The 25,951-nt window shown below is 46.6% G+C and overlaps 2 protein-coding genes across 3 annotated transcripts in view; one reads left to right on the top strand and one right to left on the bottom strand.

Annotated features, from left to right (window-relative positions):
- The window catches only part of CSGALNACT1 (chondroitin sulfate N-acetylgalactosaminyltransferase 1), a 46,773-nt gene extending 27,277 nt beyond the window's left edge, over positions 1 to 19,496 (top strand). Inside the window, exons 7-8 of the mRNA XM_054991074.1 lie at positions 11,798 to 11,879; positions 18,831 to 19,496. Coding sequence (XP_054847049.1) covers positions 11,798 to 11,879; positions 18,831 to 19,105 — 357 coding nt within the window. The 3' untranslated portion in view covers positions 19,106 to 19,496. The remainder of the gene's footprint in view (positions 1 to 11,797; positions 11,880 to 18,830) is intronic.
- The window catches only part of SH2D4A (SH2 domain containing 4A), a 57,726-nt gene continuing 49,188 nt past the window's right edge, over positions 17,414 to 25,951 (bottom strand). The window contains exons 9-10 of one of the 2 annotated variants that reach the window (XR_008597817.1): positions 19,425 to 19,717; positions 17,414 to 18,027 (exon numbers count right to left, since the gene is read on the bottom strand). The gene's annotated coding sequence lies outside the window, so the exon portion shown is untranslated. Of the gene's footprint in view, positions 18,028 to 19,424; positions 19,718 to 25,951 lie in introns of those variants that run through there. The other variant, XR_008597816.1, reaches the window with a different exon arrangement.

The following is a 25,951-nucleotide window of genomic DNA, read 5'->3' as shown; positions in this document are numbered from 1 at the left end:
CTATCTTCTTGGGTGTTTGCTACCACTCCCAATTTGGTATCATCAGCAAATTTAATGAGCAGCCCTTCCACTCCTTCATCCAGATCATTGATAAAAATATTGAAAAGTACCGGGCCCAAAACCAAGCCCTGCGGCACCCCACTGGACACCTCCCTCCAATCTGATGAAATGCTGTTGACCACCACTCTTTGAGTGCGGTCCTCCAACTAGTTCCCTATCCACCGAACTGTCCTATAGTCCACTCCACAGTCTTCCAGTTTGCCCATCAGAATGTCATGGGGGACCTTATCAAAACCATTACTGAAATCCAGATAAATCACATCAACAGAATTCCCCCGATCCAGTAAGCTGGTCACTCGATCAAAGAAGGAAACCAGGTTGGTCTGGCAAGATCTGTTAGGAACAAAACCATGCTGACTTCCCCGGATCACTGAGCGGTCCTTCAGATGCTTACAGATTGATCCCTTTAAAATCTGTTCTAATATCTTCTCAGCAACAGAAGTCAGACTGACCAGCCTGTAGTTTCCCGGGTCATCCTTCTTCCCTCCACCCCCTTCAGGAATCAACGGTCACATCAGCAGAAGAGAATTGAATGTTCCAAGGGTGATGGGAGTGGAAGAATCCTTGAAGGTCAGCTACTGGGTTAGCAGCAGCAGTAGTGGAAGGTGAACTAGCAGAGGATCTCTCACAGACAACGGCAGTGTCACTTCAACTAACCCTGGTTAGTACTGCGAAGCGGAAGAAGGCAATGGTAAACCGCTTCTGCTAATCTCTTACCTTGAAAACCCAATGATGAGACAGTCCAAAATGATAAAAGATATAGTGCTGGAAGACAGGACCCCGCAGGTTGGACAGCACTCAATTGGCTACTGGGGAAGAGCTGAGGACAAGTACGAATAGCACTATTCTTAATGATGGGACTGGATTAAAGCCAAAAGGACATCCAGTTGCAGATGTGAATAGATGCAAAAGGAACATCCAAAGCTGCGCGACACACATAATAGGAACATGGAACATGAGAAGTATGAAAACAGGTAAGCTAGAAATCATACAACAAGAAATGAAACGTTTAAACATTGCAGTCCTCGGTGTGAGTGAATTAATGTGGACCAACTCAGGACATTTTCAATCCGAAAATCACACAGTGTTTTACTGCGGAAATGAACTCAAAAGAAACGATGTTGCTCTAATAGTGAGGCAAGACATAGCACAAGCAGTTAAGAGCTACAATGCAAAGTCTGACGGAGTAATATCAATCAGACTTCAGGGAAAGCCTGTTATCATAACCATCATTCAAGTTTATGCTCCAACTACGGTTGCTGAGGAGGAAGGAATAGAAAACTTTTACACAAGTGTCCAAGAAGAAATTGACCACACACCTAAACAAGATATGCTGATAATCATAGGCGACTGGAATGCAAAAGTAGGCAATAAAGCAGAATCAAACATAGTTGGAAAATTTGGATTAGGATCACGAAATGAAGCAGGAGAGCGGCTCATAGAATGGTGTGAAGCCAACAACCTGTTCATTGCTAATACATGCTTCAGGCAACCAAAAAGATGATTGTATATGTGGAAATGCTGACTGATAATTCGACACCAAAAAGGCTTTTGATGGGAATTCCTATTCTATTTTTTTTTAAATATACAAAGTGCTTTTAAAAATATGGTTAAAAGGCATCTCTAATAAACCTAGAGCCTTTCTGAAAATTAATAATATACTTTCACCCAATATAAATCTGTGTTGAGATACAAGACAAGGCTGATCTTTAATGATGGGATGGGCATGAACCAAAATATAAACCAAAGTTCGTCACAAACCGGGCCATTTTTTGGTTCATGATGAACCAGCGGTTTGTCAGAGCACAATTCTGACCAACCTCAACAAACCACTGTGATTTTTTGGGTGGTTAGTTTGGTTCATTTTTCGGTTCGTCACTGCAGACAGCCTGGTACCGATCAATCTATTCACTAGGCACCATGGAGAATGGATTTCTGCAGACCTTCTCCAGCCCTGGGAACACCAATGTCAGCCCTCCAAAGCTTGATAGGCAGCTCTGGCTGGCAACCAGAGAGCTCCCATCCTGCTCTATGAGAGCAGAAGGAATATAATCCCCAGCTGTCAGGCGAGTGGTTTCAGTTTCCAGCAGGCAGTTAGGAAGGGAGGAACTGCTGTTGGATTTCTGGTGCTTCAGTGCTGTGAAGCACCTGCTTCTGTGCCACTGCTAGGCTCAGGGGCCAAGCCAGTGGGTTCCTATGACAACTCTTATTTAGAGCACCTGTCCCGACTGGGAAGGTGCCTGGGTGGTGGTTCAGGGCTCTGACCCCACTCCAGTCTCTATGCCACTGCCAGGCTCAGGGGCCAAGCCTAGTGGGTTCCTGTGAGGACTCACAGTCCTTGCCAGGTGTGAACGCACACACCCCGCAAGGGGAATTTTAACCGCCTTGTGGACCACCCACTGTCCTTGCCAGGTGCAAATGAACCCCACCCCACACACATACACACACAAGGGGAATTTTAACCTCCTGTTGCAGAGATGGATTCCGCTGGTGGAAGTCTTCCCTCGCGGCCACCCCGTTGGGGAGATGGATTCTGGCTATTGTGGCAACTCCCACCCAGGGTCTGTTTCCACATTAAAAGCCTTTTTCTTTCATATTTCCATGCTCCCTGTCCCTTGCCTGCCCTGTTGGGAAGATTTCTGTTCCCCCAAGGTCTCCTTTCCCCCAGGATTAACCTCCCCTTGTGGATTGCCTCTGTCCTTTCCTGTACAAGAATATTCCTGCCTCCCCAAAGAACATCTACACCTTCCCCCCAAGATTAACCTCCTCTCATAGATTTTCTCTGTCCTCCTGTCCGTTAAAAGAATATTCCTGTCTCCCCAAGAACATCTTGACTGTCCCCTCAAAGAGTATTTCTGTCCCCATTCCAGCCCCAGAGCAGTTTAGTGTCATTCCACTCTGGGGGCCGTCATTCCATTCTCAGAGGAAGATTCTCTAACTCCAACCCACATGTTCATTGCAACTTTTTGTGCTGCAGAGTATTTCAATGGAGACAACGCAAGTCAATTGGCATTCGTGGCTCCCTCTATATCTAATGGAACTTTCCTAGGGGCACCCACTTTAGGGGACTGTAACTTGGACATCTGAAATCAAATCTTTGCTAAACTTGGAGGGCAGCTGAAGGAGAGCCTGCTGAAGACTCCCAGTGAGTTTGGCATCTCTAACTGCCAAGAGGAGTGTTCTACGGCCTCCTGAAATGACAAACCATGAACCAAAGAAACTGGTTCACGAACCAGGCAAATTCATGTTGGTTTGTGGTTCGTGCATTGTGATGAACCACGAACCACCACAAACTGCCATTTTCCCAGTTCGTGCCCATCTCTGTTATTGACTATATTGTTCACTGTAAGTATCAAGCCTTTAGCAGAAATAATAATAATAATAATAATAATAACTACTAAGCTTATATACCGCTCTTCCAGACAGATTAGTACCCAACCCAGAGCGGTGAGCAAGTTAGTGTTCATCTACGGTCTTCCTGTGCAGTCCCACATGGGACTGCGCACACGCAGGCCTGCCGACTTCGGAGATTTTTACAGCTCTAAACCACTAGGGGGCGCCCTCGCCTCTCAATGCGCATGCACGGCCATCTTCCCGCTGAAAGCGGCTCCTAAGAGGCAAGGCACCCCGACGTACCCTCAGTTCCTCCTTTGCCGCCGACTTGAGAGGTTCTTGCTCACTCTATTTCTTCGGAGAACGTTTTGTGATCTGTAAGAATGTCAGAGAAAGCATTATTTAAACGGTGTACTTCTTGCGATCAGAAAATGACAAAATCTGACGGTCACTCCACTTGCCTGTATTGTTTAGGGGAAACCCACAACACACAGGCCTGTAAGTACTGCTGCAACTTCACTCCGAAGGCCAGGGCAGAACGGACGGGTAGACTACAAGCCTATTTGTGGCGACGCGCTATGGTGGTTACCGACCCTCCTCTACCGGGTAAATCCCCCGCGCAAGGTACGGCTACCAGTCCGACATCGAGGTCCTCGGAAAAATCACCTCGTTCCCACCAGTCGCCCACCCTCACTAGCTCGCAACCACTGAGTCCGACGACACCAGTTCAGAGTTCTTCGGAACCAACCGCTCCTACATTGTCGGATCCAATTTCGGAGTCGAGACCAGCCTCAGAACCACCGCAGGCTATGTCGGGTGATCGGTCTCAGAGAGATAGTCTTTCGGAGCCAAGAACTCCCCGGAGTGGATCTAAGTCGGATCATCGCAGTGGCTCTTCACGGAAGGCCTCGGTTCCGATGGGTTCCTCGGAACCATCTGCTCCGAATCTGGAAAAGAAAAAGAAAAAGAAGCGTCAGTCTTCTAAATCTGATAAACAAATTCATTGTTCCACAACAAACTACGGATCAACAGGCTCCATCCGGATCCGAGCCACCGGAGAAGAGACGCCGTGGTTCCGTGGACAGAGTCTCCCTTCGGGGAACTCCGAGGTCTGACAGGTCTTGTGAGCCGGATGTCATCCTGCTCGAGAAACCCCCCAACACCATCGGGGATACCGCGCTCGCCCTCTTGTGACTCCTGGTCTTCGCATTCTTCTCGCACTCCGAGGGGTCGTGCAGAGTCTCACGTCGTACAGAGGGGTATAGCCCTTACTCTAGACTGAGGCATTCTGCGGTGAGCCCGCCACACCGTTACTACAGAGAGGGTTCCTATGGTTCGGATCATGGAACCAGAGACGATCGAGGTCACCTTCCGTACACGCCTGTTCCTCGGTGGGTTCCAGAAGGACCTCTGGACTGTCAGATACCGAGTATGAATCTTATCCTCGATATGAACGGTCCTACGACTCTCCTCCTTCGGATTCACCAGACGGAGTAATTGGTCCATCGGAGGAGGCTTCCCCGACAGACGATTTCCGCACCTATAACAAACTCCTTCAACGCATGGTGAAGGCGCTCGAAATCGAGGTCGCGTCTACGGAACCACGCTCGACAGATAAAATACTGAAGCACATTTACTCGGGTTCGACTCCGACGGTGGCCTTCCTGATGATCGAGGGTTTCGTGGACCTCTTGTCAGGCCTCAATTTAAAACCGGTGTTGACTCCTGCCACTAATAAAAAAGTGGAAAATTTGTATAGAGTGAAGGACGACCAATGTCCATTTCTATCCCTTCACCCACCTCCGTCTTCACTTGTAACTGAAGATATGCAAGCGAGACAGAAGCAAGGTTCCTTATTGGTTCCATCAGATAAGGAGAGTAGGAAAATCGACTCCTTAGGAAGAAAAATTTATACTTCAGCAGCATTTGGCATTAAAATCTCTAATTTTGCTGCGATGATGTCTGCCTACCAGTTGTTACTCTGGACGAAAGTAGCAACATTTGTACCTCAGCTGCCTGATGAACACAAAGTTTTTTTTAGAGTTATACAAGAGGAGGCGGTGCGTCTATCGCGCCACCAAATTAATGTGAGCAGAAACATGGCAGATACTTCAGCCAGAACTCTCTTATCAGCCTTAGTCTTGCGCAGATTTGCTTGGTTGAGAACCACTGCCTTACCAGCGGAAACTAGAAACAAGGTCGAAGGCCTCCCTTTTGAGGGACAGATCCTTTTCTCGGATAGAACAGATGACTACCTATCCAAGAAATGCAAGGACAGGCTTACAGCATGGTCTTACGGTGTTCTGCATCAGCATCAACCACCTTGACCTCAATATAGGTGGTATGCTAGAGGCCAGCAGCACCGCTTCCACCCCTATTATGGGTATGGCTATCAACCACAGCGTCAGTATCAGAGCCCACAGTCTACCTTTTCGAAGAGGAGGCAGGGCAATAAGAACAGACAGGGAAATAATCAACATCAACCTAAAGATCCGGCGCATTCTCAGAAACAGTTCTGACAGTTACAGGGTCCTGACCCCCTGTTCAGGGACAGGCTGTCTGCATTTTTCTCTGAGTGGTGCTGTGTTACTTCAGATGTTTGGGTTTTACAGTTAGTAAAAGTTGGTTATAAAGTTGAGTTTTTTCAGTGGCCTGGTCTCCGGCTCCCAATTTTTTTCTTCGCAGAAACCTCAAAGTGGGGTAGTGTCTGAACTCTCAGCTCTTCTCAAGAAGGGGGCTATTGAGGAGGTGTTGGATACTGCCTCTCCCCTTGGGTTTTACTCAAATCTTTTCGTGGTAGAAAAGAAGGATGGGGGTCTGCGCCCTATCTTGGACCTGCGGGAGTTAAATAAATCCATAAGGGTCCGGAAACTCAAGATGACCACATTACAAATGGTCTTAGCTTTACTACCCACTGGTAGTTGGTTTGGAGTTCTTGATCTCAAGGATGCATATTTCCATATATCCATCTTTCCGGAACATAGAAAATTTCTTCGGTTTACTTATGGCACCCGTATTTTCCAATACCGCATCCTCCCTTTTGGGCTGTCCACGGCCCCTAGGGTATTTACCAAATGCATGGCTGTGGTTATTGCCTTTCTTAGAACACAAGGTTGCTGTATTTTTCCTTACCTTGATGACTGGCTGATTGTTGTCCAGTCGGAGGAGGATGTGAGCGCTCAGATCTCTATCACTTTGTCTACCTGTTTGAAATTGGGGTTATTTGTTAACCAAAAGGAATTGAAACTCCACCCCTCTAGGGTTACCCAGTTCATTGGTGCTATTATTGATGGTATACGGGATGCTGGCTTTTTACCCATTGATAGGGCACTTAAGATTAAAGCACTTATTACGAAGTTTAAGAAGTGCAGATTCCAACCAGCTAGGCTTATTCAGGTGCTTTTGGGATACATGGCTGCTACTACAGCTGTAATCTCTTTAGCGAGACTCTGTATGTGACCTTTACGTCTTTGGTTTTCTAAGGCTTTTTTCCCTGAAAAGGATTCCCAGAACAGGAGACGTAGTATTCCCCGGAGGCTCCTCCTTTCTCTGGACTGGTGGTTGCAGGATTCCAACCTATTTGGACGGATCGCCTTTGGCTACAAACAGCCGGAGGTCTCGGTTACAACAGATGCATCCACGCTAGGGTGGGGTGCTCATTGTCAGGGCTCCTATGCTCATGGCATGTGGGAGGAATCAGAGTGCGAAGAACACATCAATCTTCTCGAGTTGAGAGCTGTATATTATGCCCTGGTTTTGTTTTCTGACATGATTCAGAATAAGACAGTTCAAATCCTAACTGATAATACTACCACAATGTTTTATTTGAATAAACAGGGGGGTACAATGTCTCAGGTGTTATGTGAAGAATCAGTAAACATTTGGAATTGGGCTATTGACCATTTGGTTTGGCTCCTGGCAGTTCATATACCGGGCATTGATAATGTCATGGCTGACCATCGAAGTAGACTTCAAGGGGACAACCATGAGTGGTCCCTTCACGACGCGTATTTATGTCCTGTCTTTTCAGAATGGGGATTCCCAGACTTAGACCTGTTCGCATCAGAGGAAAACTGCAAGACTTTTCGTTATTGTTCCAGAGGAGCCTTCGGCCTCGAGTCTCTTGGGGACGCGTTTCAGTTAAACTGGTCCGGTCGTCTTCATTACATTTTCCCTCCGTTTCCCCTGTTAGCCAGAGTACTTTCCAAGATTCAGATGAACAGAACGTCGGCCATTCTAGTTGCCCCTTAGTGGCCAAGGCAACCATGGTTTCATGCACTTCTGAGACTCCACAGCCAGATGCATCGTTTCCCAAACTGACCAGATTTACTGTCGTTCCAGGGGGTGCTTCATCACAGTGTGCATACACTCAAACTGACGGCGTGGCTGATTCTTCAGGACGGGGTTTCTCTGAAGGAGTAATGCAGGAGTAATGCAACTTCAAAATGCCCGTCGATTGTCTACTCAACAGTCATACTCTTTGAAATGGAATAAGTTTACTGAATGGTGTAGGGGACGGGGGGTCAACCCATTAGCCTCCCCCCTCTCCAATGTTTTGGAATTTTTGTGGGGCCTTAAGCAGTCTGGCTTGTCCAACTCGTCTGTTAAAGTTTATATGGCTGCTGTATCTGCATTTCACCCCCCAGTTGATCGTAGAACAGTGTTTTCCCATTACACATCAAAACTGTTCTTGAAGGGCCTTAACAATTTATTTCCCCCTGTACGGGTGTTGGTGCCTCAGTGGTCTTTATACTTAGTGTTGACTAAGCTTATTTCCAAGCCTTTTGAACCACTGGCCACTTGTCCACTGAATTTATTTACCTTTAAAGTGGCGTTTTTAGTTGCTGTCACGTCTGCCAGGAGGGTGGGCGAGTTGGCAGCCCTTTCCTGTGAGGCTCCTCATTTGAGCATCCACCCGGAAAAGGTGGTGCTTAGAACAAAGATGGAATTTTTACCCAAGGTGGTGTCTAAATTCCACCTGTCTCAGGAGATGTCCGTACCTGTATTTTTTAAAGATCACTCTTCAGAGGCAGAGAGGTCCCTTCATGCCCTAGATGTTCGTCGGGCTCTCCTTTTTTATTTGAATAGGGTGAAGCCCTTTAGGAAAGATTCCCACCTTTTCATTTGTTTTGCAGGGCCAAAGAAAGGGATGAGAGCCAATCCTCAGACTTTGGCTCGCTGGGTAGTTCAGGCAATTCTGTTAAGTTATAAATGTGCTAACTTACCTTGTCCCCTGGAGGTTCATGCTCACTCCACCAGGTCTCAAGCTTCTTCGGCAGCACTCCTGAGAGGTGTCCCTTTGCAAGACATCTTCAAGGCTGCGACTTGGGCTTTGTCAGGCATTACGCCCTGGATGTTTGTCAGGCATTACGCCCTGGACGTCCTAGACAGGAAGGAAACGATAGTGGGTACAGCTGTCTTACAATCAATCTTCCTGCAATGATGCTACAATGCCTACCACCCAGGTATTTACGCTTTGTAATCTCCCATGTGGGACTGCACAAGAAGACCGTAGATGAAAAACAGTGTTTCTTACCTGTAACTGTTGTTCAACTAGGTCTTCCGTGCAGGCACACATACCCTCTTTCCTTCCCCGCTAATTCTCTTGGTACTTACTGTGTAGTGCGGCGGCAAAAGAGGACTGAGGGTACATCGGGGGCGCTCCACCTCTTAGGAGCCGTTTTCGACGGGAAGACGGCCGCGCATGCACATTGAGAGGCGAGAGCGCCCCCTAGTGGTTTTGAGCTGTAAAAATCTCTGAAGTCGGCAGGCCTGCGCATGCGCAGTCCCATGTGTGCCTACACGGAAGACCTCGATGAATAACAGTTACAGGTAAGAAACACTGTTTTTACTATTATCCTTAAAATACAGCTGGGGAGCTGAGGCTGAGAGGAGCGGCTTACCCAAGGCCACCTATTGAGCTCATGGCAGTAGTGGGATTCAAACCAGTAGAGTGCTGATTTGCAGCTGAACCACTTAAGAAATAAAATGTGTTGATTTAACAGGGCTATATCAATTGAAAATAAGTATCTATTTCAATATTTTATTACCATTTAGGGTTCCAGTGAATGCTATATAAAGTCTACAGTGCTTTGAAAGTTACAGTAAAGTGTCTGGACATCAAATAAGTAAAAATAAGAGAGATTTAATTGGAATAAATAAAGTTTCCAGCTTTAAGAAAATATTTGTTCTCTACACGGTTTTGAGTGGCCTTCTCTAGCAGTCCAGTACTTAGGGATCTGGTTATCCTCCTACCATCAATGATCTCTGTGAAGAAAATGATTCAAAACTATGGCCACAGATAAAAGCTGCGCTTACAAATTGTACCTCTCTGTAACTGATTGCTGCTAACTTGGTTGACAGATGGATGAACTAAAAAGACCTATTTTTCAGGAGCTTGGAGGCCTTTTACGAATTCCAGAAGAAAGAGCGGCAGGGGCAGGGAGTGGTCCTAAGGAGATCCACTCTGAAGAAAATCCCATGTCATTCAATGGGGCTTACTACTATGAGAGTGTCCTTAGGACTTCAGTCACACTTTACTGTAGATTTATTTAATTTTGCAACCTTTTAGTAGTTTTGAAAAGTATTGAATTTGATGGTTGTTGTGGGTTTTCTGGGCTGTATTGCCGTGGTCTTGGCATTGTAGTTCCTGACGTTTCGCCAGCAGCTGTGGCTGGCATCTTCAGAGGTGTAGCACCGAAAGACAGAGATCTCTCAGTGTTACAGTGTGGAAAAGATGTTGGCAGGTCGTTTATATCTACTCAGGAGGGGTGGGGTTGAGCTGAGTCATCCTGTAAGAGTTTCCCAGGGTGTGGAATGCTAATGGCGGGAGGCTTCACTGAGGCATTCTGTAAGAGTTTCCCAGGGTGTGGAATGCTAATGGCGGGAGGCTTCACTGTATCCTGAGGAGGTTCTTTTGCATATGGATTGGTGCTTGATATGCTAATCTTCTCTGCAGGGCTATTGTCGGGTGTAGAGTGTTTTGTTAGCCTGGTGTTTTTCAGAACTGGAAACCATGCTCTGTTCATTCTTAAGGTTTCTTCTTTCCTGTTGAAGTTTTGCTTATGCTTGTGAATTTCAATGGCTTCCCTGTGCAGTCTGACAAAGTAGTTGGAAGTGTTGTCCAGTATTTTGGTGTCCTGGAATAAGATACTGTGCCCTGTTTGAGTTAGGCTATGTTCATCCACTGCTGATTTTTCAGGTTGTCCAAGTCTGCAGTGTCTTTCATGTTCTTTTATTCTTGTCTGGATGCTACGCTTTGTGGTCCCGATGTAAACTTGTCCATTGAATTTGACTTTATCACTATTGAATTTGACTTTATCACTTTTGAGATCCACATACAATCTGAACTTTCGTGCTCTGTGTATGCTTTGGGAAGATATTAAGATGTTCTTTTTCCCCTTATTAAGACATGATGAAAATATAAAAAACTAAATGAAGGATGCACAATACATGTTGGGGGTTAAAATAAATAAAAGAGTAAACCCACCCTCTGATGCAACATTTATGTGGTTATTTGGGGGAGACTAAATGTGCTCATATTATACATTTTGTGTTGATATGCTGCGGGACCGCTTCTCCCTATATGAGCCCCAGAGGACGCTTCGATTCAGCGATAAACAGCTGTTAATTATCCCTGGCCCCAGGGAGGCCCGCCTAGCATTAACCAGAGCCAGGGCCTTTTTGGTCCTCCTGTCCTTTAAAAGAATATTCCTGTCTCCCCAAGAACATCTTGACTGTCCCCTCAAAGAGTATTTCTGTTCCCATTCCAGCCCCAGAGCAGTTTAGTGTCATTCCAATCTGGGGGCCGTCATTCCATTCTCAGAGGAAGATTCTCTAACTCCATCCCACGTGTAGGAGTTTCTTGGGATTTGAAAAATCAATTTAGGGATTCCTCCATGGCAAAAAGATTGGGAAACCCTGGTGTAATGTGCGATGTCTGCTTATGCTCCTGTCTCAGAGCATCTCTACATTACACCGTTGGTTAATAGTCATTCCCTCTCTGTACAAATCTTGAGAACGATAGTTCTGTGAGCAGAACAGGATGAGACGGCACATTCTGAAATACCATTGGAGTGTGGTGTAGTGATTAGAACATTGGAATACAATCTGGGGGACCCGAGTTCAAGTCTCAGTCTGCTGTTCTTGGAGGAAGAGTGGAACAAAAATTGCTAAAAAGGGAAGCAAATGGTTAAAAATGTAGCATTGTTCTGAGGGATGGGAGGGTCACACCATTCAGAATTTCTGCTGAAGGCCCAAAATGCCTAGGACTGTGAGTGACTGAACTGCTGGAGATCTCTAATAAAGTCCTTTTCAGTCTCCTCGTCCACCTCCAATTTCCTCGCCAAGTAGTTCTATGTGTCCAGTCTCTCCTGACGCTCAAGTATACATTTGTCTCTTGCAGGTTGTTAAAAAGGAAACTGGATTTTGGAGAGACTTCGGGTTTGGAATGACCTGCCAATACCTCTCTGATTTTATCAACATTGGTAAGGAGCGGTGCTTCTGTCAATCGGCCCGGGGTCTGCATCTGGCCCAGCTAGATTCTGTGGTGTTTTCTGGCATGCTTGTGCCTCCTCCTTGGATTCTTGATGCCTGAAAAGTCCAATTCATTTCAAGAATTATATTCAGAATTTTTGGCATGCATAGAGAATTGTATGACAATCATACTGGAGAGAAAAGTGATCTTACCTGCTCATTCAGAACTCATTAACCTCTTGATACACGAAGGGTCAACACGAATCCCCTTCTGTTCCACTTCTGTGTAGCATTTTAACACCCTGCTTGTGTCTATTTAAATGTTTATATCTTCAAGGTGGTTCACAAACATAAAACAAAACATAAGTATAAAAAATCATATAACTCTTCCCCTGCATCAGCCAAGGTAAAATTGCCAGTGTTAAAAACAAATTAGTAGTATTCCTTAACAGCAAAAGTTCTTATAACAGTACATACATAAAATGCCTTTTGGAATAGAAATACTAAAATCTGACGTCTGATGTTGGAGAGACCTGCAGCCGAGCCTCAGAATTAAGAGTTCAAAGAGCAGATGAGGTCATTTGAGAATGCCAAGGCAGACAGCAGCAAGAACTAAGAGTTTGACCGTGAAATCCTAAGCGGAGTTACTCCAGTCTAAGCCCATTAATTTCACTGTGAATTATTTATAGTAACTTTTACCTGGGGGAAATCTTTCTATATAAAAGGCAAGCCATATTGACGACAACACACTTTTTATCCTGGGTGCGCCTGCACAGGAGTACCAGGATAAAAAAGTGCATTGTGGCCAATGCAGCCTGCAGAGGGCACTGCTGCATCGGGACAGCCAGGCGACCCCGCCCCTCCAGAGGGAGCCTTCGCCATGGGACAACAAGGCGAGCCAGCCTGGCCCCCTGGAGGGAGCTGCTGCCACAGGAAGCCCAGCATTCCTAGGTTTTCTAGGGCTTGTTTTTTGTTTTTTTTTAAAACAGGCTCTGTTACTAGTCTAACTATACTCAAGGCTGCAAAATTTTAACCAGTTACACAGCAGATTGATCAACTAAAGCTTTACTTGGTTAATTAGTGAGTATTTGTGTGTAAGGAATGAAAAAGGAACATTAAAGATGGCTTTTCCTTCTAATAAACAAAAACTATCTTTGGCTGTTTACACGTGGCTTACCCTTGTTCCAGAAAACAGCGAAATCTCGCACGAAATCTCGCGAGAAGACGCTGTTATCACATCTTCTCATGCACTAACAGCGTCTTCTCGCGTGATTTTGCGTGACAACAGCGTCTTGTGCGATTTCGTGTGAGATTTTGCTGTTTTCCAGAACAAGGTACGCCATGTGGAAACGGCCAGTATCTTCCTTCAGTCTTCAAATGGTGCAATATGGAGGTTTCCATGACAGGGAAACTTAAAAATATAGTCGATGAATTTTTTTTCATCTGTTCTAAGCATGCTGTGCTAGTGTTGTGACCTTTCAGTTTTTCTCAAAAAACAAGAATATGACAGAAATTCTCCTCCTCCTAAGAGCAAGGAAGGGCATGGAAGATGGGAAGCCATGAATGAAAGAGCGGCTGGGCTGAAGAAAAAGGCCGGGAATGGAAGAGGCAAGGCAGGGAATTCTCTCTCTACCTGAGGCCACTGGCAGAGTGAAGCTGGGTGGACTCGAGCCCCAAGTGGAATCAAGTGAAGTCAGGGAGGAGGAGGAGGAGGAGGAGGAGAGTGTTGTTGCATAGTTCATTCCCTCTCGTCTCTTTTCATTCCCAAACTCTGAGTATTCCTGGCTTTCCGTTTGCAGGATCCATGCCCTACCACTGTAGTGCTTGAGTGTGCACGTGTGCATGCCATCAGTTCGCAACCGACTTATGGTGACCCCCAGCAAGGGGCTTTCAAGGCAAATGAAAAGCAGAGGAGGTTCGCCAGTGCCTTCCTCTGCAGAGTCTTCCTTGGTAGTCCCCCATCCAAGTACCAACCCTGCTTAGCTTCCAAGATCTGGCGAGATTGGGCTATATCATGCCACTTTGTTGTGTCCCACATTCCCTTCACCACTGTAGGAGCATGGATGGTTAAAGAGAGCCCACAATGAGCTCTTGAAAATCATTGCACTTTGATTTGGGAAGATGTCAAGGATTACTTTGAAAGTTGTGCACAAGGTAAGAACTGAGAGAGGGTGTACAGAATGTGGTCAAGAGGACTGGGTGAAGCCTGTCGATGCTGTCTTACATGCTACTGGGTTGAAATGCCATGGAACTTTGAGTTAGTCCACAAGGCATCCACCTCTGGCCTAATTCTAGAAGTGATTGGAGAGATTCTAGTGAGGGACCCTGCTTTCGAAGTCAATGACCTCAGGATCACAGAGGAGAGAGAGCAGGCCATCACTGTGGAGAGTTGGCCGTGCTTTCCAGGAGCCCCAAGGAAACAAGACACTGTGACTTAGGAGAGAGTGGAAGAGTGGGCCCTCGCCAGGCCCAGGCAGTCCCGGGAATGGAGCCGCAAGTGGGTTGGCAGCATGTCATGAGGGACACCAAGAGACAAGAGGAGGTCCATCAGGTGATAGGTTCCCAGGAGTTCAGGGTCTGGGTGTTAACAGATGGGCCACAATAATCCCTTGGTGGGCCTCCAGGACTCTTCCAAAGAGTTAGCAAGGATTTTGGGACCCTTCTGTTATTTGTTAAAAATATTTATATCCTACCTTATTTCTTTAGACTTAAGGTAGCTAACAATGCCACAGCCAGTCGTAAGGATGCAAAAGGTAAGAATCCATTACTAAAATAAAAATAATGCACAAATTAACCCACACAGATTTAAAACACACAGCCAAATTTGCCAAAACAGCCCACCCTTCTCCAAATGCCCTCAGAAATAGTAGCATCTTGCACATTGTCCTAAATGTAGCCAATGAAGGTACGTTTTGGTCAAAGAACGCTGCCGCTCATGCCCCGCCTGCCAATCCAGCAACCGATGACTCTAAGGCAACCTTACGACTCATGGTGGTCGCTGTGGGCTTTACTTGGCCACTTTCCCAGATGCCCCAGGAACATCAGCATGTCCTGATAGTCTCACTATGCCACCCGATTCCCAGACACTTCCCTAGAGACTCAGAAGGCTAAAGAGCACCCCACAGACTGGTACTTCTTCCGGGACCCCCTTTTGTTCATGGTCCATGAAACAGCCCAAGCTTCACCCGGCACCTGCCTTTTGAAGCGATTCAGCAAGGACTGGCCTTGGTCAAGAAGGGCTGTGTGATGACAGCTGCAGAGATGGAGAAGCCCACAGATCCTCTTGAAACTCAGCTTAAGTTGCTGTTGGCATCGGGCCAAGCAAAGTTACACGAGGGTAGGCTGGTGAGGTCTCTGCAGGGAGGGGATGTGCTCCATCTAGTGTTGCCAACATTGGGCCGGCAAATTCCTGGAGGTTTGTGGGTGGAGCCTGGGGAGGGCAGGGTTTGGGGGGGAGGGATCTCAGCAGGGTACAATGCCATTGCGTTCACCCTCCAAAGCAGCCATTTTCTCCAGGAGAACTGATCTCTGTCACCTGGAGACACAGTTGTAACTCCTGGAGATCTCCCTAGATCCACCTGTGCAGTATGGCATTCCCCTGTCATTCCAGGTGACCTGAAGTATCCAAGCCCTCGAACCAAGGAAGGGACATTGTGGGATTTGACATAAACAGAAGTGATATTGACATAAATAGGTGCTCGTGTCAGTGATTACCTGATGCAGAAAGAACATGGGTTAATTAAGCTGTGATTTCTGTGAGTTGCTTTCCTTTCCCTAGGCATGTATGTTGAAGGTCCTGTGTCTTTAAGAAGGTGGAAGCAGACAGAGCGCAAAGTGGTTGCACGCAGCAGTAGGGTTGTTCCCTCAGATACTGCTTGACAGACTGGGTGTTCAAGGCATGGTCTGGGAGTCTACTAATATAGTAGTAAAAATGTGAGAGAGGTTTTGAGCTTGAGCTGCCTTGGCCAGGTGTCCCTTTGGTGGGGTGTGAGTGAGGGGGAAGGATGCCCCCACAGCCAGGGGCCTCATCCCACTAGGGATGTGCCATGGTGTGTCCAGAGTGTCAAAGACAAGTCAACAGTCCAGAGATGCCGAGGTTGTCCTTTTTATTGATTAGCTCAGTTCTAACCAGCAGTTTCCCATGTTAACAATCTGGCTGGTTTTTCCCTTGATACCTCCACTTGCTCTCGCTTAGGTTCTTAGGCCTGCTTTCCCCGCTGAGGTCCTGCCTGGTCTTGGTAGCTTCTAGCTCCGGCCACCTCCTCCTCTGGCAGGGTTACCACTGGCCGTAGCTAAGCCCCCAGGCCTGGCCCAGCGGTATTTGTGCCTCTTGGCCATGATGCCACCTCTTGGCAGATCCCAGGGAGGCTATGGAAACCATGAACAGGTGCCTAGAGGCAGTTTTGGGATGGATGAGGGCTAACAAGCTGAAACTTAGTCCCAAAAAAACACACCAGTACCACTGGTGGGGGGAAGGTTTGGCCCAGGAATGTGGATATCTTCTGTTCCATATAGGGTTCTATCCCCCCTAAGGGAACAGGTTAATAGCTTGGTGGGGGTGCTCTTGACCCAGGCCTCTTGTTGGATGAACAAATAGTAGCTATGGCCAGGGCACCTTTCACCAGCTCGAGCTGGTGAGCCAACTGCAGCCCTTCCTGGGCACCAAAATTCTTGCCACTGTGGTGCATCCCCTGGTAACATCCAGATTAGATTACTGTAATGCACTGTATGTGGGACTGCCCTTGAAGACTGTCCAGAAGCTGCAATTAGTACAGAATGCTAGGACCAGAGTGTTGACTGGAGTGGGTCATATGGACTATACTGTTCCATCTACACTGGCTCCCAATTTGCTTCTGGGCCCAATTCAAGGTGCTGGTTTGAAGCCCTATACAGTGTGGGACCAGCAAACATTAAGGACCGCCTTCTCGCATATGAACCCACCTGTCAGCTATGGCCATCTTCGGAGTCCTTGCTTCTGGGGCTACACAGGTGGCAGCCCAGGAAAAGGCCTTCTTGGTCATAGCACTGGAACTCTGGCCCTCCCTCCCCGTGTCAATTCACCTGTCTCCCCTGTCATTGTCTTCTGCCAGCAGGTGAAGATTTCAATGTGGCATACCCCCAGTAAACTCTTCTTGGGCTCCTCCCTGGTTTTTGTGTGTGTTTGTTTATATGGGTTTTTTGTAATCATGTATACATTTTAAATGTTATTTTAATGTTTTATATACTTCAGTATTTGTTGTTTGCCACCCTGGGACCCTATTTTGAATGGAAAGGTGGCATATAAATATTTTTAAATAAATAAATATCCTAATGAGCCATATTCTGCTTTCAGATGATCACATTGACCATAGTTCATTTGATTGAATTGTGATGTCATGTTAAGTCTGAAGTGTGCCATATTCAATTTACAAGATCTCATTTGAGTAATTTTAAAGACCGCCACAGTTATCTGTTTAATTCAATTGTATGCAGTTACTTGTTCATCTTCTGTACAACCAGCTTGTTTCCAAAGGGGGTAGTGGTAAAATTTACATATTTGCAAACATACGATAAATAACATTATTTATTCATTTGCATTATTTATAGTCCACCTTTTTCACTGACATTCAAGGCAGATTACACAACGGAAGTCAATATGATCAACAGCTGGGACATTCAATTGGGCATGGATTGCAGAAACAAGCAGAAATCCAATGTAGAGCTGAAATAATTGTGAAACAAAGCATAAGCAATTTAACATGACATACTGGAAGGCTACTCAGTAGGTGCATACTTGCAGCAACTCAAAGTACAAAGTAGTATAGTCTACAATCCCTATCTCTTTACCAAAGCACCTCTCTGAACCATTTTCTTATAGCATAGCCCTCTTTCCTGTGCAAAAAAGCCTTCCCGAATAATTCAGTTTTGCACAATTTGTGGAAAGCCAGGAGAAGGGGCGCTTTCCTGGCCCCTTCAGGCAGGCCGTTCCATAAGGCGGGGTCTCCAGCAAAGCTATTAGCAGCCCACTTTGGAAACAGAAGGGAGAAGCCCTTCAGGATCTCGGGAAAGTCTGGTTTGTTATGTTGATGGAGAAAACTGCTATGTATAGGAAGTTACAGGTGCGAGGTAGAGATCCTTGAGAGGAATTTTGTTAGATGTCAGTAATCCTTTCTCAATCTGCTGGAATAGAAATAGACACAGTGAAAATATTAGAGACGTAATTCTAGAGTACATAAAAGTTGCATAGTTAATAGGATATGGTCATTCTTGGTTGCAAAGTCATCTGGCTTTTTGTGTGTATTTGAGGCTAATTTTGTTAACAAATCTTTTCAGTTTGTATTTATGAATGTTAATTTTTTAAAAAGGATGAGTCTCATCATGACACTCCCTTTTTGTTCTTGGTGTAACAGACTAAGGTGGCCGCCCCTCTGGGATTTGTAACCAGGGTTAAGAAAGAAAAGGGTTAAGCACCCGCTGTTGCTGGTTACAAGGGAAATAACGGTTTCCTGAATGTCTGAGCATATGTTAAGCATAAAAGTCAGGGAAACCCATTTGTACTCACAGACCAATGAAGAGGACATATCACTACTACAGAATAGAGTTTTGGAAAAGAGCAAGAGTCCAGTAGCACCTATAAGACTAACAAAATGTAGTGGTAGGGTAGGAGCTTTTGTGATCATGAGTCACAGCTCACTTCTTCAGATAGAGCCAACACATCCCTGGGAATCTTCTGTGAGGAATAACTTGGAATTTCTAATTAAGACTTCTTTACAATTCCCAGGCTTCTTTGAGGGATACCATGACAGTTAAAATGAGTATAAAACCAAAATATGTTTGTATTACTGATGGGTCTTCATGACAGAAACAGTGACTGAACCCTTTTTGATTTCTCACAGTGCTAATTTCTCACAGCAGCCAGCCTTTCCTAATCTATAGTCCCTTCTGACACATCTCTCTAATTATACTTTTTATTTTCTTTTTAGGAGGATTTGATCTTGGAATTAAAGGTTGGGGAGGAGAAGATGTACACCTGTACCGTAAATACCTTCGCAGCAACCTCATTGTGGTCAGAACTCCTGTCAGGGGCCTTTTCCACCTCTGGCATGAAAAGTTCTGCCTAGAGGAGTTGACCCCAGAGCAATACAAGATGTGCATCCAGTCCAAAGCCATGAATGAAGCGTCGCATGGCCAGCTTGGGATGCTCGTCTTCAGAAAGGAGATTGAGGCTCATCGGCGCAAAAAGAAAGCGAATATTTAGAAGGCTTGACACCAAAGAAGTTGGACTTACTGAAAGATTAACAGGAAGGGGGTTCAAAATGTGGTAGGAGGTTCTAAAAATCAAATCTAGAGAAATAAGATGTTCTAGTGATTGTTGCCCATTAATGAGTCATTTCCCGGGGGGCGGGGGTTGTCTAACCTGTGTGAGCTCCACATACACAGACTTGGTCAATACAGAAGATAGGAAAAACAGAAATTTAATTTTGTGAATTGTTTGGTATTTGAAATATTGTTCAAGCAAGATGACCTTTCAAGTTTGCTCCGCATACGATGATGTCCTACAAAGCGTTACATCTTACCAGATGGGCAGGCAGGCATGAATGACTCTCTGGAAGTCAAGCCATAGGAGGCCTCGGGGGCCTGAGCACTCCAACCGAGTGGCTGGTGGCGGCTTCGGGGCAGGCTTATCCTGGCCCAGCTCCAGCCGCCCTCTCTTGCGCGCCGAGTGACTTTGCAAAGGCACCTCTCTCCATCTGGATCCAGACGACTGCCGGGGGAGGGGGGGCACACATCCTTATCATGGCCCCAGGTCATTATCTGAGGCCTTCCAACTACGCTCCCACGGTTTGTACTCCGTGCTCTGATGCAATTCCTCAAAAACAAAATTAAGAAATATATGTAAGATTTAAGAAGCCATAGGTAACCACTTTATCTAGAAAAACATCCAGGCCAAACCAGATGAGATGCAGGAAGGTGAACCCTTTTGGATCTTCCTGTGGCATTGGGAAAGGGGGAACCATGTCCCCAAACTCACGTTGGCCCTCAGAGCCATTTGTGCCATTCAGACCGATGTAGGATGTTCACATGTTTTTAATACTGATGAGTATCATTTTTGTTTATCCTAAAAGTACATTTTGGCTTATATATATCAGCATGGAGAAACATGCTGTGTAAACTTTATATCGAAAGTACATTAAAAGTATAAAGAATGGCTCTGTAGAGAATTATGGCTGTTGTGGGTTTTCCGGGCTGTATTGCCGTGGTCTTGGCATTGTACAATGCCAAGACCACGGCAATACAGCCCGGAAAACCCACAACAACCATAATTCTCCGGCTGTGAAAGCCTTCGACAATACATCTGTAGAGAAAGGTTTAGGAATGAAGTTTGACAAAACTGTGAGGGAAAGATTAGGTGATTTTTAGTTCCAGAACTAAATTTAGTTCCAGAGATTTATACCGTACGTAGGCCTGTGCCAGATGGTGGCGTCACTTCACAGGATGCAACACTTGGTGGTTTACGGGAGTCCAGCTCATACATAGAAGAGGACAGAGGAATACCAAGGGCCATAAACGATTGGTCAGTAAGTGGTAAATGGTTTTTTTCCCTACTTCCCCACAGCACTGTGGATTTCTTATGTGAACAAGAGAAAATAGCTGCAAGTCACCACTCTAGATAGTGCAACAGGCTGGATCCCGAGCCCACTTTCCGGTATGGGAGGGGGCCATTTCTACGGATTTCGCCTCCTGCTGCAGACCTCTGACTTGCCCCTCAACTGCAGTGCCACAGCCTTAGCAGGCCAGCTGGGCACACAACTGGCTCCCAGATTCCTAGCATGCTGGGTGACCCAACTGCATGGAATTACAGGCAAGGCTTTTTGAAAAAGCCGTGGGTCGTAGTAAAAGAAAGATGTCTGACGTAAAGGCCAAGCCTAAGCCTGAGCCCAAAGGCCGCTGAGTAAGCTCTGTACCAGTGTATCTCAGAGATACGCCGGCATGCCCCAGAGATACGATGATCTGTGCAGGAAAAGCCTGGCAGCAAGCCCCGTTGGTGCCTGACTGTGTCGTGAAGGGACTGGACAGCCTCGGGGCACGTGGTCAGCAGAGCAGGATTGAGTCAGTTTCCTAAGCCCCGCCCCTCATAGTTTCAGGCGCATTGTCCCTTTGCACCCCGGTGCCCTTCCTTGCAATACCCCTCCCACCTTCTGGCTGGGATGCAAAGGCTCAGGGATCTCCATTCCTACTCATGGCTGACCAAGGGAGCTCTGGCCCCTGGAAGCTCCCGCCCTGAACATCCTGTTGGTCTTCAAGGTGCTACTGGACTTGCAAGAACCTAAGAGGAGCCCTGCTGCGTCCAGCACCCTCTTTAGTCTCGCGCAGTGGCTGCAGAGGGCCAAGAACAGGGCGCAGAGGCTGAGGCCTTACCCTGATGTTGCTTCCTGGAGCCTGGATCCCGAGGGATGTGGAGGGTCCCTTTAGTCACCATGGCTAGCAGACTCTCCTGCATCCTGTGACCTTCACGTCTTCTGGCACTGAATCCCACATCTTAATCACTCACTGTGTCCAGAAGTCTTTCCTGAATCTCCTGCCCACCAGCTTCATGGGATGCCCTCCAGTTCTAGTATTATGGGAGACAGAGAAAAAGTTCTCTCTGCCCAGTGCATAGTTCTATGAACCTCTTATCGTGTCCTCCCTTAGTTGCCTCTTTCCTAAACTGAAAAGCCCCAGACTCTTCAGCCTTTCCTGATCAGAAAGGTGTCCCGGCCCCATAATTATCTTGGTTGCCCTCTTCTTCTGTACTTTTGGCAGCTCTGCAGTACCGTGATGGGAACTGCATATCGTATTCCAAATGAGGCCGCATCATAGATCTGGACAGCGGTATTGAACCTTCAGAGGTTCAGTGCCAGTGCCGGGAGGCGGTGTCACGGGAAGGCCTTGGCCTCTGTGCCCTGTTGTTGGCCACTGTGTGAGACGGGACACTGGACTAGATGGGCCACTGGTGGGATCTAGCAGGGCTCTCCTTACTGGCCTTTTTACATGGTGTTGCTTTCCGCATAATCTCCAGCACAGAGTATGCCTTTTTCATTGCAGAAGCATCCTGAGGGTAATCTTGCTGTTTGCTTCCAGTCATGGAGCTGGGGGGCTAAAGTTTCCATTCACCCCATACCTCAAAGTAGATCAGTTCAATCCCATAAACCCCCAAGCAAAGGGGGGGGGGACAAACTTCCCACCATCTCCCGTGCACCAGCACAGCTCCCTACAAAGAATGGGTGAGAGGAGCCTGTATGGTTACACGAGGGAAGCCAAGTCTTTCTGGCTATTGGTGGGAGGGCGGCGCTTCACTGGCGCACACATGCTACTGACCCTGTGTGTTATGTCACTACTGAAAGTAACGTTCCCGCGTGGAGCACAGGAGTGTGTATGTGCTTCATGCCGGGACCGATACTTTTAGCATCAGCCCAAAACACAGGTAGAGGGGGTAACCCACCAGAAGCCTGCCCATCACCAGTGAGCACCTGGCAACCCTACTTGCGCTAAGTCAGTAGCCAATCAATGCCCCCCTCGAGCATTGTGCCAACTCTAGCCAGGGCACCCAGTTGTAAACTCTGTGGCCCATGTGCACATTGCGAGCACGGAGCCTCACACTTTGGTGGTAGGGAATGCACCTAAAGCACACACAGCACCAACTAGGGAGAGGACATTGTGTTTACCTAACACTCTCTGCTCAGAAGCCTTACAGGCCCCGCGTCCCAGGCACAGACACTGAAGGGGATACCCTGCTCCCCGCTGCGTAACCAAGGGTGTGTGGGGGGGGGGGGTTCCCAGCTCCCACCAGGGACTCCTGCAACGATCTCCAAGCATTGCCTCGACTAGCCTGACCTCCACAAGAGTTCCTAGCACTGGGTTTGTACAATGCTGGAAGTGGGCTGGGCTGTTGATGTACAGGCGCTGTGGGACCACGCTCCCAGTGCCCTGCAGCCAGAGGGGCACAGAAGGAACGACTGCAGTCTGCCTTCTATTGGGAGGGGCAGGCACTGACTATCCTACTCTCACCCCTGGTACCTAGAGCCTTGCAAGATTAGAGCCCCACGGAGCTGACATAGTTCTCTGTCAACACCCACGGGAGGTGGCTGTACGGCTACAGTATTTCCTCCAGCAGGAACAGTGCCCACCCCCACCCCACCCCGGCCAAGGTGCAGGGAGGAACCTGACCCGGCCCAAGCACGTCTGGCAGTCACTTTTTTTTTTGTGACAATCTGGAACATCGCATATGCCCTTGTGTCTTTGGTCTCTGTGCAGGCAGTCATCCAACAGGGTGTGGGCCAGAAAGGACTGCACCCTCAGTGTGCTGTCAACAACCTGCCAAGCCTATGACATGTTGGAGTATAGCAACGTCTTGGGTACAAAGAAGAAGTAGTTCCTGTGAGGGGCAGCAAGCTCTAGCTGGACAGGGCTGGGGAGAGCACCTTCTTTCTAAAAAGGGATTTTCTCCTCGTCTGTCTGCAGAATGCCCCTCTCGGGGTAATCTTCTGAGCACTCTCTGGAACTGTCAATTAGCAAGGTAGTTAGATTTATGTTCTTCTCTTTCCTATCCAATTTGTTAGTTCTATTAATAAAGCTTTTGTTACTCTTAATTAGTTCAGTGTCCTGACTGATGCACAGGCGCTCTGGCATGACCAACATTTGCAGTATGGATCTCACTGCTTTGCTAGCGACTTGCCAACTCATTTCAGCCCTGTAACAGACAATTCCGGGAATATTAAATTATCAATTCTTTATATTCAGTGCAAAGGTGCAAAGTGCAATTATATAAATATACAAATTGATAAATATACAATAAATACAATTAGAGTATCTGATTTCTCCGTCCCGACGTGCAATAAATATGATAAAAATTACTTGTTTTCTGTCCAAATCATTATGGAGAAGGTTTTTAAGGATCAATGTCCATAAACTGTATATGATGGAAACTTGGCAGCATACACGGTTATAAATGGAGAGTCCTGATGTAGATGCTGGGTGGCTCCAGTCCAAACTGAAAACTATTCCAAAAGTGCCGACAGGATTATGCGTCCATATTTATACAATTCCCGTTTCGTATATAACAGGGTTGTGCCGATGATTGTTTAAATCATTGGCACAACCCCAGAGAACTTAGGATAACAGTTGTGGATATGATCCGGGAAAACCTTCGGGATAGTCCCAGGAGACTATTACAACTTGAAACAAGGTGGATCTTTAAACTTGGGAGCTTGGCACCGGGGGGGTCTCAATAGCGAAATGGACTACTCATGCTTTTTAGGATAGTGTATAGCCACCGTTGCTTCATCCACTAGATGCCCTTTGGGGCTGCATAGAAAGGTTTTATGGTTATTGACCTATTGATCTGAGGATTCATGTACATCGTTCATGTGGTCGGCATGTTCCTTTAACGTTACTGTTCCGTTGAATTCGGCATGTGGTGTAAGTAGCATTGCCTTCTGTACTGCCGCATAATTGTTGTAATTGTGTCTGTTAATTGCTGTAATTGGGCCAATTATTCACTTTAGTGCTTGTGATTAAGGGAGCCTTTCCTCTGTATGATTTCTGTGTGTCTGTCGATCCATGCGTGTGATGTATTGAAGTTGGGAAAAGAAGGTATAAGCAGCATTAATTGAGTCACCAGTGTATCGGGGACCGGTGAGTAGATGGAGTAAACATAGATAAATATATATAAAATTGAATTTTTAATGGATGTTAAAGTGAATTTGACTATGTCATACTCTTGCCTACAGTCCATGTTTAATCGTGCCCAGGAAGAAGTATGTTATATACGAAACGGGAACTGTATAAATATGCACGCATAACCCCGTCGGCACTTTTGGAATAGTTTTCAGTTTGGACTGGAGCCACCCAGCATCTACATCAGGACTCTCCATTTATAACCGTGTATGCTGCCAAGTTTCCATCATATACAGTTTATGGACATTGATCCTTAAAAACCTTCTCCATAATGATTTGGACAGAAAACAAGTAGTTTTTATCATATTTATTGCACGTCGGGACGGAGAAATCAGATACTCTTATTGTATTTATTGTATATTTATCAATTTGTATATTTATATAATTGCACTTTGCACCTTTGCACTGAATATAAAGAATTGATAATTTAATATTCCCGGAATTGTCTGTTACAGTTCATTACTATCCGGGTGGATTCCCTTGGTTTGCTTAAACTCATTTCAGCTCAGCTGCTCAGAAAGGTGTTCGCCTGGCATTCTCTGTATGGGTAATGGCTGTGTGACATCAGGGAGTTGTGGCTGCATGCAGCCATGTGTGCCACGCATGGGGCACATCAGTTTCATGCTGTCCCATGATGGGTGGGTGTTGGTTGGGTGGCTGTGGTCTCTGGTGCGGTCTGCCAGAGCCTTGCCAAGAGGAAACAGTCATTTATTTCTGCTCTGCAGAATGGCCATAAGGTTAGTGGCACTGCTAGCCCACCAATATCAGGCCCGTAGGAAGGGGCAGGAGGAGTCCCAGGGTTTGTGGAAGGGGCCACGCTGCCCAGGGTAGTTCTTCCTGCTCCTCCAAGAGCACAGCTGCACCCAAGTTCTTAGTTTTTACTTGATAATAAGAGACCATATTAAACATTCTTAGAGCACCAGCTTTTCCCACCATCACCCCCATCTTTTTTCCTGCTTCTCCACAGCATCGCAGTATATTTGAAAACTTCCCGGGATTTCCCTTGGCTTTCCCCTGGTCGTTCCCAAACCTGCTTTGCTCGGTAGTTTTGGGACAGATCACAGTAAAGGCTGAGTGGCTTCTGTGCAGGTGGGAAAACCAGGATTTTCTGTCCCCGCTGTCCCCAAGGCTCAACAAAGTTTTTTTTAAATAAGCAACTGAATATGATTATAACCACGTTTCTCTAAAGTTTTTTGAACTCCCAGCTGGGCAAGGAGGGTTAAAACATTTGGATACCCCATTAGCAGTGCTCAAACCAGGAAGGGAGGGAAATGGAGCGGCCTCCGCCCTGAACAGCTTCTATTTCCTGAATTCCAGCAGGCCTGGATCCATCCCAAGGAAGGGGTGCTGAAGCAAGGCCTGCGCCTCCAAGGCTTCGATTAGCCTC

Source organism: Eublepharis macularius, chromosome 11 (assembly GCF_028583425.1).
Source record: "Eublepharis macularius isolate TG4126 chromosome 11, MPM_Emac_v1.0, whole genome shotgun sequence".
NCBI lineage: Eukaryota > Metazoa > Chordata > Lepidosauria > Squamata > Eublepharidae > Eublepharis > Eublepharis macularius.
The sequence above is the reverse complement of the archived record's forward strand: the minus strand, read 5'-3'. Positions and strand labels throughout refer to the sequence as shown.